The sequence below is a fragment of the Capsaspora owczarzaki genome (genome assembly GCF_000151315.2).
Source record: "Capsaspora owczarzaki ATCC 30864 unplaced genomic scaffold supercont2.1, whole genome shotgun sequence".
Lineage (NCBI taxonomy): Eukaryota > Filasterea > Ministeriida > Capsasporidae > Capsaspora > Capsaspora owczarzaki.
This window is the reverse complement of record NW_011887292.1, coordinates 2,249,011-2,259,720: the sequence shown is the minus strand read 5'-3', so window position 1 is coordinate 2,259,720 and position 10,710 is coordinate 2,249,011. Positions and strand designations below refer to the sequence as shown.

Sequence of the window (10,710 nt, the reverse complement as noted above, 5' to 3'; positions counted from 1 at the left end):
GACTAAGAATCTGAAACTCATTGAGACTAAGAGGCTGAGCAAAAGGTGGTCATGGTCTCTATTCAATGAAGTTTGGCAATAACGTTCTTTTTTGCTTTTGTTTTGTAAATCGGATTGCTGCTTCCATTTGGTTGAGTGTTCTTTGCCATGTTCTGTGGGCTTCTCGATTGCTGATGGGACGATTGACGATTGCCTTGTCTGGAGTAGGACCCGTTCGTCGCTCGGGACTTTGTCGAGCAGCTGGCCAAGAAGGCGCTCAACAAACAACGAGGAGCGAAGGCAGCAGCGACTGGCGCCCGAGGGTCACCTGCCACCACGGCTCCAGGAAGCGCTTCTACTACGAGCACTACGAGCACTACGAGCACTGCGACAGACGGCAAGGCGGCAGGAGCAGGAGCAGGAGCAGGAGCAGGAGCATCGGCACTCGCAAAGCTGCGCAAAGACAAGGACAAGGAGCGTGCGAGTCGCGCCGATCACGCCAGCGACGGGCACGCTTCCGTGACAGGTGTATCGACGTCCTCTGCTTTGTCCGCCGGGCGCGATCGTGAGCGCGAGAAGGAGGCTGCTGCTCTGGCGGAACTCGGCGGCAATGCCAATTCAGTGGGCGATTTTGATCCGCAGCCCTTGCTTCAGCTGTTCAAGGACGGCATCAGCACACTCGGCGCGCTTGGCACGTGGGTTGAAGACAAGATTACCAGGTACGTCGTCGGTGGAGATGGAGCTTGGTTTCGGTGTTTAGTTTGGAAAAATTTTGGTTGGTATCCATTTCCTCCACCTGGTGATTCACTCGCTCAAACTATGCTTGATTCACTCACTCAAACTATGCGACGATAACCAGGATGGAGTCCTCGTGTCAAGAAGCAGAACGAAGGTACCGTGCAGAGACAGCCAAGCTCAACCAAGGATATCAGATTGTGGTGACGGGCTTCTTTGATCTGGACGACCGGATACAAAACATTGCCGCCAAAGCAGTCCATCTCGGCAACCGGCTGGAAACGGCCAATGTCAAGCGAACGCGCGCTCAGGAGGCGCAAGAGTTGATGAACATTTTCTCGGCGCTCGACTTGCCTGGCCAAATTAGCACTCTGCCGCAGCACAAGGGTCGCGGAACGAGACGGCAGCTGGATACGGGGAAGGGCGCTGTTTCGACAACAGAGCTCAATTCGGATGATAGTGGCGACGAGAACGACACCAAGAAGGCAGACCAGGGCGCTGCTCAGGCGGCCGCCGACACAGCTGCGGCCGCGGCAATGGCTGCTGCAGCGGCCGCGTCTGCCGAAGGAGACGACGCCGCTCCCACTGGAGCAGCTTTGGGTCTGTTCGCTGGCATGCCGCATCTGAACGACGATGCTGCAAACATCCGGCAATGGCACGCTCGCATCACGGCCATGTTCTTTGCCGAGACCACCAACATCCACCAGGCCGCCGCGTTGGTGCAAAAGCTCGACTTTTTGGCGCAGGAACTGAGTCTGAGCGACCGGTTTGGACTTGCGAAGGAACGCATTGCCCTCACCTACAGCTCCATTGAGGCCAAGCTCCACGAACGCTTTGCCCAAGCGCGCGGCTCGGGCGATGTCGAGGAAATGAAACAACTGGCCAACACGCTGTATTCCTTCCGAAACTACAACCTGTGTGTCGAGACCTTTATCAACTTGCATCGGTTCTTCAAGGGGACGGGTGCTGATTTCACGACTGCCAAGGGTGTCATGCTGTCGGACGTGGAAATTTTCGACGACATGGTCACCGAGTGCATCAAGGAGGGCGAGCTCATCCAGACTGTCTTCCGGAATCCCGAGAGCATCATGGCCAAGTTTGTTGCTCGCATTTTCGAGCAGCGACTGTCGAGCCTCGTCGAAACCGAGCTGAAGGCTGCCATCACCAAGGACTACACAAACTATCTCGCCCGGCTGTACCGCCTCTTCCAGCTGACGCAAGAAATGGTGCGCAAGCTCACTGCAGCCAACTTTGGCGCTGATCTGCCGACTCTGGTTGATTCGGTTTTCCAATCCTACTTGAGCGACTATGTCCGCTTCGAAGAACTAGCATTGGAGATCAAGTACACGTCACTGTTGCAGCAGTTCTACGAGTCGATTCATCACAACCGTCGTGATGCAGGTAGGAGCAGCGTTGTGGTTGCTGCCGTTGGTTGGTTGAGGGGTGGGAGGTTGGTGACGTTTGAGCTAACGGACTTGTGTGGGTTGTTGTTTGGCGTTATTTTTTGTTTTTGTTTTGTTTTGTATTTTGAATCTTGGCCAGCATCCACAAAGGGTCTGCTCGAAAAGGCACGCGAGTTCAAGGACAAGCTGCAGGCTGGTGCCCAACTCATCGGAGACCTCACGATCAATAACCCGTTCATCAACTCGATCGCGACCACCCTATCCCCGTCGAGTTCAAACGCAGACACCAATCCTTTCGGAAGCAGTGCCGCATCCGCGAGCGCGTCGGCGTCCACCCCGAGCGATAACTTGCTCTCGATCGAGCTCGCTCTCACGCTCATCCACTTGAACGCGGATGCCCTGCAGCGGTGCCATCTCCTGTCAACCAACATTGACATTTACAACAACGCCCAGGCCATCTTTGCAAAGCTGCTGGACGCGCTCTGTGTGAATCACGTTGGGTACGCGCTGGACGTTGCATTGGCTGGGCTTCCTGCCGCAGAGCCACGCACGGAGCCAAACATTCAGTTTGTGAATGTGGTGCACGCGGCCAACTACGTCTTCCATTTGCTGCAGGGCCATTTCAGGAATGTGATTCTGCCCGTCGTGAGCCAGTCCTACCCAGCTCACTCGGCATGTGTGAATGAGAAGAACCGCGTGATGGAGACGCTCGAAAGCAAGATTAGCACCGGGTTGGAACGAGTGCTGGACTGCGTCAGCTTTTGGTTTGAGCGCATCCTCGACCGCGACCAACAGCGCACAGACTTCCGCCCCGACGACAACGACGTGTCCGTGTTCAACAAACCCAGCACTGTTGCTTGCCAACATGCGGTACAGTACATGGCCCGCCAGCGTGATTTGATTGTGAATGCGCTGGATGGGCGCAATCTCGAAATCATCTCGACGGAACTCGGCACGCGGTGTCACACTGTGCTTCTCGATCACCTGAAAAAGTTTACCGTCAATTCTCTTGGCGGACTTGTGCTGACGCGTGACATTGCCGAGTACCAGTCGTGCATGCGCAAATTCAACTTGCCAGCGCTGATTGAGCTGTTTGAGACGCTGCGCGAGCTCAGCGCCATCTTTGTGGTCAAGCCCGAGAATCTTCGCCAAGTCTGCTCCGAGGGCCTTCTCGCGCATGTCGATCGTGAGACGATCATGGCCTATGTGCGTCAGCGCGCTGACTACAAGTCTGCCGGAGTGGCGCGTTTCTTCTAGGTGGATGTTTTGTGTTTGGTGTAGTTGTTCTTGTTGTTGGATGTTGGGGATGTTGATGTTGGCGTTGGTGTTGATGATTGGTCTTGTTGATTTTTTTTTTTTTTCGGTCTTGATCGGGCCCCCTGTTTGTTTGTTGCGGTTGTTTCGTGTGTGTGTGTGCTTTCAAGAATAACAAACGTCCTTATTCGTGATCGAAAACCAAAATTAACAAACCACGGCAGTCTTCTCTCTCAGAACATACGAATGAGCGACGACCAGACTCCTCCAGCTGTCGCAGCAGCGCCCCGCCCAGCCGTGCATCCAGACCGACTCGGAAACTTTGCTCCAGGCTCAGTGAGCGCCGACCGAAGTGGTGGCTCTGAGAACTCAGACCGACGAGACGACGACGATCGCGACCGTCGAGACCAGCGAGACCAACGAGACCAGCGAGACCACCGTGGTGGACGGGACGATCGCGACCGTGGTGGCTATGATGATTACCGAGGAGATACGCGTGGACGGCCAAGTGCAGGTGGGCGATCGGACGATGGAGGGTACCGTCGAAACCGCTCGCGGAGCCGCAGCCCGGACGCCGGGGACGACCGTCGTCGCTCTCGCTCAAGTCGAAGCAGCCGGCGGGACTCGAGTCGTGGTCGTAGCCGCAGTCGCAGCCCTCACTCCGACAGCGAGGATGAAACTGATTTCGATCGCGCACTCCAGGCAGCGGCCCGACGACGACGCGAGGATGCTGCTGCTGCTGCTGCCGCCTCTGCTGCTGTTGCCGCTGCACCAAAGCCTCCGACGCAAGTCTCGAACGCATCCGCGTCCCGTGATAGTGGGAAAAACACAGGCGGCGCAAAGGCTGCACAGATTTCAAGCAATCGTGCCGGAGAGGGATCCCATTCCGTTGCATCGAATGCCAACGTCGGCTTGGCGCCTCCTGGTAGCAACGAAGCTGTGATGATGGCAAGTGGGGAAGATGGCGATGAGATGGAGGATCCCGATCTCGAGGTGATGCGGATGATGGGCATCAGCGGGTTTGGCTCAACCAAGGGCAAGCACGTTCCAGGCGCCGATGTCAGTGCTGCCGCCATCAAGCAACCCCGTCGTTACCGCCAGTATATGAATCGACGAGGCGGCTTCAATCGTCCGCTGGATCAGATCAAGTAGTGAAGAATGTTGTGTGTTTTTGCCGGTTGCTTTGAGATTGTTTGTGTTGCTTTTTGTTTGTCCCAACAACCATCCTTCCAGCAAGTATTGTTGCCAACAGTCCATTGAAGAATGCTTTTAATGTGCTTTGCGTTGCAGGATAGCAGACAAACAAAGCTGATAAGTTGGATAACTGGCGCTTCATGCAGAACGCATTTCACAACAAACAAAAAACCGACAATTCTGACACGTAGGGAATTGGTAAAGCAAAAGGGGAACAGAATGAAGGGCCATGCGAAAGACGACAACAAGAGACAACAACGAAAATTAATACGAGGGCCCCCCGAAAGGACTCTCGGGAGACGAGGCGAGTTGAAAAATGCATACGCAAAAGACAAACCCCAAAGAAATGGAAGCAAGTCAGCAGCGCAGCCGGGCGTCGAAGATGAGAGAAGACACAGTCAGAGACCGGCAAAGAGTAGAAGGCAAACCGAAAAAAAGGACTTTTCACAGGGACACAAAAAGGAGGCTTCAAACAACAACAAAAAAAAAAGGAAAAAGAGAGATGATGAAAGTAGGCCAACTGAAACGACGAAAAAATGGGGGGGGTTTCCCAGGCGAGCCCACCGCGCAATGTTCACCGCGAATTTCAGGGAGAGCCTTGCAGCACGTCGAGCACTTTACACTTTCATGCGCGACATGTTGCGAGCCAGATCTTGTTCTGTTGAATCCTTTCGCGGAGGCATGCGCTCGTTCTCACGATCGACTTCCTTGGCCTCGGCGAACGTGGTGATTGCTAGAGACAAGAAACAACAACAAAAACAAAGACAGCAAATGTGAGCAAAATGACAAGGAAAAGCGCCGCTTGGAAATTATTCGTGTGCGTGGGCTCGTGCATCAGCAAACTCACCACTCTTAATGCCTTGCTTGCCCTTGGACAAGATGCCTTGAGGCAGCTGCTGGTTGGGAGTGAGACCCTTGAGGGTGAGAATGCTCTCGCTCTCTTCACGGAGAACCGAGAACAGACGGGCCATCTTGCCGACAGCCATAATCTTGTTCTTGATGGCTTCTCGGCGAGCGGCCTTTTCAGCAGCTGTGTTTGAAACAAGAAAAAAAATAGATGAAGCAACAATGTAAATTCGGGTGTGAGAACAGAATAAAAACGAAACGAATGGGCGAGTGCTCCAATAGAGCACTGACGGTTGTGGCGACAAACAACATACCTCCTTCCTCAGAAGTGTCGTCATCAGCCAGCTCTTCGTCGGAGCAGATATTGAGCATGGCCATGAGCATGGCAATAACCTTCTCGCCCACGAATGGCAACGACCAGGTGAAGACGTCCATGAAGTTGGGCAGCCAGTACGGATGCGGTGAGCAGTTGAACTGACGAATGTTCATGACGTTGTTTTCGTATTTGAGAACGGCAGCCTTGTTGTTGTAGACATCGAGGTAATTGGGTGCTGAGAAAATGGTGATGACCGATGGGAAGCCGGTGGTGGTGCTCTTCTTGTACATGCGATACCCTGCATCTTGTGCCTCGTGTGCGCGGATAATTGACAGCAAGTTGTTCTTCTCGAGGAAGGCGCACGCTGCGTGGTAGCTGTAAAAGAACGAGCAGCCGCGAACGTGGTTGTGCACGTAGAAATCATCGTCCTTCTCTTCACCAAAGTCCTCGAGGGGGTCTGCCCATAGCAGATCGCACATGGGGCCGTACGCCGGGGGCTCTCGGATTCGATCAATCTTTCGGATGTCATCCAATGTGTTGATTTCGGGCGACAATCCACCATGCACGCAAAGGAACTGTCCGTTCATAACAGCTGCCAGTGGTAGGCAGTCAAAGGCCTCCATGCATGCTTCGTAGACGGTCTCAGAGTACTTGTACTTGCCTACGAGCGGGGAGAGAGACGTTAGCATTTTTTTTTTTGAAAAACAGCAAAAAAGCGAGAGAGTTGCTTGGGGGTCGCATGAAACGTACATTCTTGCTTGAATGTAAAGTACTCTGTCAGGTGTCGGCACTCGTGATTGCCTCGCAAGAGGAACAGAGAGTCCTTGAAGGTGGTTTTCAGGGCCCAAAGATACAAGACGCACTGTTCGGGCAGGTCCAAGGAGGTCCAAGGTCCAAGGTGAGTACAAGCCCGTGCATCCAGCAAATTCGAATGGATGGAAGGCGGATGATTGCAGGAACAGTGGAGGGAGAACATCAAAAACCCGATAGAACGAGTTTTTAAAAAAAAAAAAGAAAAAAAAAAAGAACAGAAAAAAGGAGTCCGTCGAAAAAACCGTCGAGAACATCGTACCTCGATCGAAAAGTAGCCGCGATCAACATAGTCGCCCAGGAAAAGGTATCGTGTTGTGCTTGGATGACCGCCGACTTCGAACAGCTTCATGAGATCGAAGAACTGGCCATGGATGTCGCCGCAAACTGGAAAGGTCCGACAAACATCAATCAGATTCGCGTCAGTATGTTTCATGGGCATGCAATAGGAGGAACCGAGCTAGCCACGCCCTTCTGGCACCATGCTGGAGCAAGAATCGACCTACCAGTGATGGGTGCGTCAATGTTAAGAAGGGTCTCCTCGGCGCGCAGAACGGCAGTGCCCTCGCGCAGAATACGCAGAGCGAGATCCTCGGACAATCGACCCTCGCTGACGAAATGGCGCTTGATCAGCTCAAAGTCGACTTTGTCATCCTTGTAGGCCTGCAAAGTGTGTGAACGCGAATTCGGAAACAAAAAAAAAAAAAAAAATAACGGAAAGAGCCAAAAAAAAAAAAAAAAGTTAGATGATCAACTGTAAGTCAAACCAACGTTTTCGTCTCTCCATCTCTATCTCGAACTCTCCCATTGGCTCTTGTGCACGTGGGGATGGCGTAGTGTCATCGTATCGCAGAATGCCGTTGTCCCAATCTCGTTTCCCAATGCGCGCAACAACAAAAAGTGAAAAGGAAGCAGACAAAAAAAAAAAAAAAAAAAAAAAAGGCAAGCACGCGTTGACTCGACTCCACCTCGACGAGTGTCGCGCATGACGACCAGACACGATCACGCGACAACCAAATTGCCGAGTTGCTGCGTCGTTCTGCCATCGACCACACTGGCCGAGCATGAGAGTGGCTCATAGAATCCTCAATATATTGCTGCGTTCGAACAACAAAACACTTTTTTTTTGCTTTTTTTGCTTTTTTTTTTTTTTTTTGTTCGCTTCGCCTTTTCGCATGTCTTGATTGTTCATTGGCATGAAAGGCTCGACCGCCTCAACTTTGCGCACGAATGGTGCAAGCAACCAGAGGGACGGTGCTCATAGCCCATACCACGCCTGACGAGACGTGGAAGGCACGGCGGCGAACGGAAGGAGGGTTGGTTGGTTTATTTTTATTGGATTTTTTTTTTCTGCTATTGCTTCTTTTTTTTTTTTCTTTTTCTTTTTTTTCCCTTGTTCTTCGCCTTTCTTGGCAGTGCTTTTGACCATCGCCTCGCTCATGACCGTGTTGCTGCCGAAAAGCTCCTCCTCGCTTCCGACGACCAGGGGCCTGGGAGATGGACAAGTCGAGCGACGGCGAGCTCTCCGGGTCCATGGAAATGAACAGTTTTCAAAATAAGAATAAATCCGAATAATCAGTTTCGCCGTTTCTACGCCGTGATTGAGGTTGCTGGGGAAGGGGGCTGCACCGAGCCTGTGCCCGCTTCTGCGTCACAGCCGGCAAAGCGATCGCAGCTCCTTCCCCCACACAAGCCACAGCAGGCAAACCAAAAGTGATTTGACGGTGTTTTTGGCTTTCTCTCTCGCTTTCTTTTTTTTTTTTTTTTTTTTTTTTTTTTTTGGGTGTGTGTTGTTTGGCTGGATGCGCGCATTGCAACCAGAAGAAGCAGAGCTGGTGCCGCAGATGAGAATGGAGAGACGAATAGGGTGCATGACGTGGCTGCTGCTTGCCTCTTCGATGGTCAGGCGGTTGGCCGCAGGGGCAGGCGTGTCCACGACAGCGCGCTCGGTTGTGCTCGCCATTGATGGTGAAATTTGAAAAAGAAAAATGAGCCCCTTTTTTATATTGGTTTTTTTTTTTTTTTTTTGGTTTTTTCATTGTTCTCGAAAAAAAAAAGGTGTTTTTTGGTTTTGTGCTTTTGTTTTTGTTTTTTGCTGCACGATCGCACTACAATGTGGCGTATGGCTGTTGCTTGGTTGTTTGTGCGATGGCTCTGTAGCGGCTGTTTCGTGTTGGAATTTTTCCTGCCATGCTGGGCGGGTCTTTGTTGGAGGAGGTGTTTGAGTGCGTACTTTTTTGGTTCGTTTTTGGCGCTTTCTTGGCTTTTCGTCTTGTCCGGCTTGCTCGATCGAACGCCGGAAGGTGGGCGTTTCCAATACTGTACAACTGTATTGATTGACGATGTAGTTGACCTTTCAATGGATTGCCAACCAAGCGTGATTCGTTTCGGTTGTTGCAATTGCATATTTACATTTTGGGATTTTGGTTTGGTTTTTTTTTTTTGAAAATGCAGAAAACGCACTCCACTTTCAAAACACAACTTGAACAATGGCTCTTCCCCGTGTCTTCTTCGACATCACCATCGGCGGCGCTGCTGCTGGCCGTGTCATCTTCGAGGTACGCCACACGTCTGTGTGCTGGTGTTCGTTCGCGTGAGCCAGCAGAGTGTGCAAAGTCACTGACAAATCATGCTTTTTTTTTTCTGCTTTCTTTTTTTTTTTTTTGTTTTTGACTTCTTCTTCCTTTTGAACAGCTTCGCTCGGATGTCGTCCCCAAGACTGCTGGTATGTCTGCTCGCTGATGTTGATGTTTGGCATGCGTTCTGCGTGTCGTTGTGTTGCGCTGCGACCGGCTCGTCGAGTTGGACACGGCCGGAGGGGATGGAAGATCCAAACAGTTGCACATCGAAACGCGTTGAAACGGCTTGTCGGCCATTCCTCCCGTCCTGTGATGACGGCTTGTCGCGTTCTCGCTTGTGTAGATCGGGCTGTGTCGTGCTGCTTTTGCTTGTGGTCTTGCTTCTTCCGTTGCGTCTGACGGCACCGAGCATGAACTGTTATTCGAACGCATGAACGCAGCGATCGCCTTTTTTTTTCCTTTTTTTTTCCGTGCGCTTCTTCTTTCAATGCGCTCCTCCCCTGTTGTGCAGACAGTTGGGTTGGGTTGCGTACATGGACTCCATGCCATTCCATCCCGACTGGACGTGTTCTGCGCTGTCAGTGCATGTGCGCATTGAGCGTTTGGTCGAAAATGTGGTTTTTATCGTATTTTCGATGATTTTTCTTTTTCGTGGTTTTTTTTTGTCAGTTTTCGTATTTTTAATGGTGATTCGCCAACACTTTCGTGATTTGATGACAAAACCGCGCATAAACTCTATCTCCCTTCCATGTCTGAGGTTGGGTTGGTTGAACGAGTCCTCGCTTGTGTGTTCTCATCGAAGTTACAGCGTGGTTGTCTTCTTTTTTTTTTTTTTGCTCCTTGCGTTCTGCCGCGTGCACCGTCGAGATATTTTACTGCTTGTGGCAATCATTGTCGTCTCCCTCATTGCAATCACACAACACATCTCACTCACTTGTTGCAAAATGCCGTCGCAATTTCAGAGAACTTCCGCGCTCTCTGCACTGGCGAGAAGGGCTTTGGCTTCAAGAACTCTGGCTTCCACCGCATCATCCCCGACTTCATGTGCCAGGGTGGCGACTTCACTGCCGGAAACGGCACTGGTGGCAAGTCCATCTACGGCAACAAGTTCGCTGACGAGAACTTCACCCTCAAGCACACCGGCCCCGGCATCCTCTCGATGGCCAACGCCGGCCCCAACACCAACGGCTCGCAGTTCTTCATCTGCACCTCCAAGACCACTTGGCTCGATGGCAAGCACGTCGTCTTCGGCTCGGTCGTCGAGGGCCTCGACATTGTCCGCAAGATGGAAGCCCAGGGCTCCCAGTCCGGCACCACCAAGGCCAAGGTTGTCATTGCTGACTGCGGCCAGCTCTAAATGCTTTCTGCAAGGTTGACAGCTGCGACTCCAGCTGAAACTTGGATGGAGATGATTTGTTCGAGTTGACGTTGTTGCCGTGTGGGCTGGTGTTGGCATTGTGTTGAGTGTTCATTGTTGCTTTTTGTGAATACTTTGATTACAGTGTTAGACGGCCTCTTCTTCCTTTTTTTTTTTTTTCTTAGTTTTTTCTTGTTGCTGTTGTTTGCAATGAGTTTTGTGTCAAGGTACTTCCTT

The 10,710-nt window shown here is 51.8% G+C and overlaps 4 protein-coding genes across 4 annotated transcripts; 3 read left to right on the top strand and 1 right to left on the bottom strand.

Annotated features, from left to right (window-relative positions):
- Positions 1 to 65: 65 nt before the first annotated feature.
- CAOG_00698 (exocyst complex component Sec10) lies at positions 66 to 3,572 on the top strand (the record flags this gene model as incomplete). The annotated part of the gene is made up of 4 exons (XM_004365512.2): positions 66 to 83; positions 208 to 698; positions 839 to 2,115; positions 2,257 to 3,572. The coding sequence occupies 4 exons, from the start codon at positions 66 to 68 to the stop codon at positions 3,372 to 3,374; spliced, it is 2,904 nt and encodes a 967-aa protein (XP_004365569.1). The 3' UTR covers positions 3,375 to 3,572.
- A 45-nt stretch (positions 3,573 to 3,617) lies between these two features.
- CAOG_00697 (splicing factor) lies at positions 3,618 to 4,523 on the top strand (the record flags this gene model as incomplete). The annotated part of the gene is made up of 2 exons (XM_004365511.1): positions 3,618 to 3,885; positions 4,204 to 4,523. The coding sequence occupies 2 exons, from the start codon at positions 3,618 to 3,620 to the stop codon at positions 4,521 to 4,523; spliced, it is 588 nt and encodes a 195-aa protein (XP_004365568.1).
- Positions 4,524 to 4,623: 100 nt separating this feature from the next.
- CAOG_00696 (calcineurin A alpha) lies at positions 4,624 to 8,508 on the bottom strand. Its single transcript, XM_004365510.2, has 7 exons — positions 8,429 to 8,508; positions 7,044 to 7,200; positions 6,800 to 6,924; positions 6,478 to 6,589; positions 5,726 to 6,388; positions 5,413 to 5,595; positions 4,624 to 5,298 (listed from the first exon to the last, which is right to left on the bottom strand). The coding sequence occupies exons 1-7, from the start codon at positions 8,498 to 8,500 to the stop codon at positions 5,183 to 5,185; spliced, it is 1,428 nt and encodes a 475-aa protein (XP_004365567.2). The 5' UTR covers positions 8,501 to 8,508; the 3' UTR covers positions 4,624 to 5,182.
- Positions 8,509 to 8,989: 481 nt separating this feature from the next.
- Positions 8,990 to 10,631, top strand: CAOG_00695 (peptidylprolyl isomerase). The gene is made up of 3 exons (XM_004365509.2): positions 8,990 to 9,095; positions 9,232 to 9,262; positions 10,079 to 10,631. Exons 1-3 carry the CDS (start codon positions 9,027 to 9,029, stop codon positions 10,471 to 10,473), a joined length of 495 nt encoding a protein of 164 aa, XP_004365566.1. The 5' UTR covers positions 8,990 to 9,026; the 3' UTR covers positions 10,474 to 10,631.
- The last annotated feature ends 79 nt before the right edge of the window (positions 10,632 to 10,710 follow it).

What these genes read in the sequence shown, in the direction of transcription:
- CAOG_00695 (XM_004365509.2), top strand. Translation starts at nt 9,027, where the DNA reads ATGGCTCTTCCCCGTGTCTTCTTCGACATCACCATCGGCGGCGCTGCT. An exon ending in CTGGCCGTGTCATCTTCGAG is followed by an intron (nt 9,096 to 9,231) that starts GTACGCCACACG and finishes CCTTTTGAACAG; the next exon opens with CTTCGCTCGGATGTCGTCCC. An exon ending in TGTCGTCCCCAAGACTGCTG is followed by an intron (nt 9,263 to 10,078) that starts GTATGTCTGCTC and finishes TCGCAATTTCAG; the next exon opens with AGAACTTCCGCGCTCTCTGC.
- CAOG_00696 (XM_004365510.2), bottom strand. Translation starts at nt 8,500, where the DNA reads ATGGCGAGCACAACCGAGCGCGCTGTCGTGGACACGCCTGCCCCTGCG. An exon ending in GCGGCTACTTTTCGATCGAG is followed by an intron (nt 6,590 to 6,799) that starts GTACGATGTTCT and finishes CTGCCCGAACAG; the next exon opens with TGCGTCTTGTATCTTTGGGC. An exon ending in CAAGCAAGGCATTAAGAGTG is followed by an intron (nt 5,299 to 5,412) that starts GTGAGTTTGCTG and finishes TCTTGTCTCTAG; the next exon opens with CAATCACCACGTTCGCCGAG.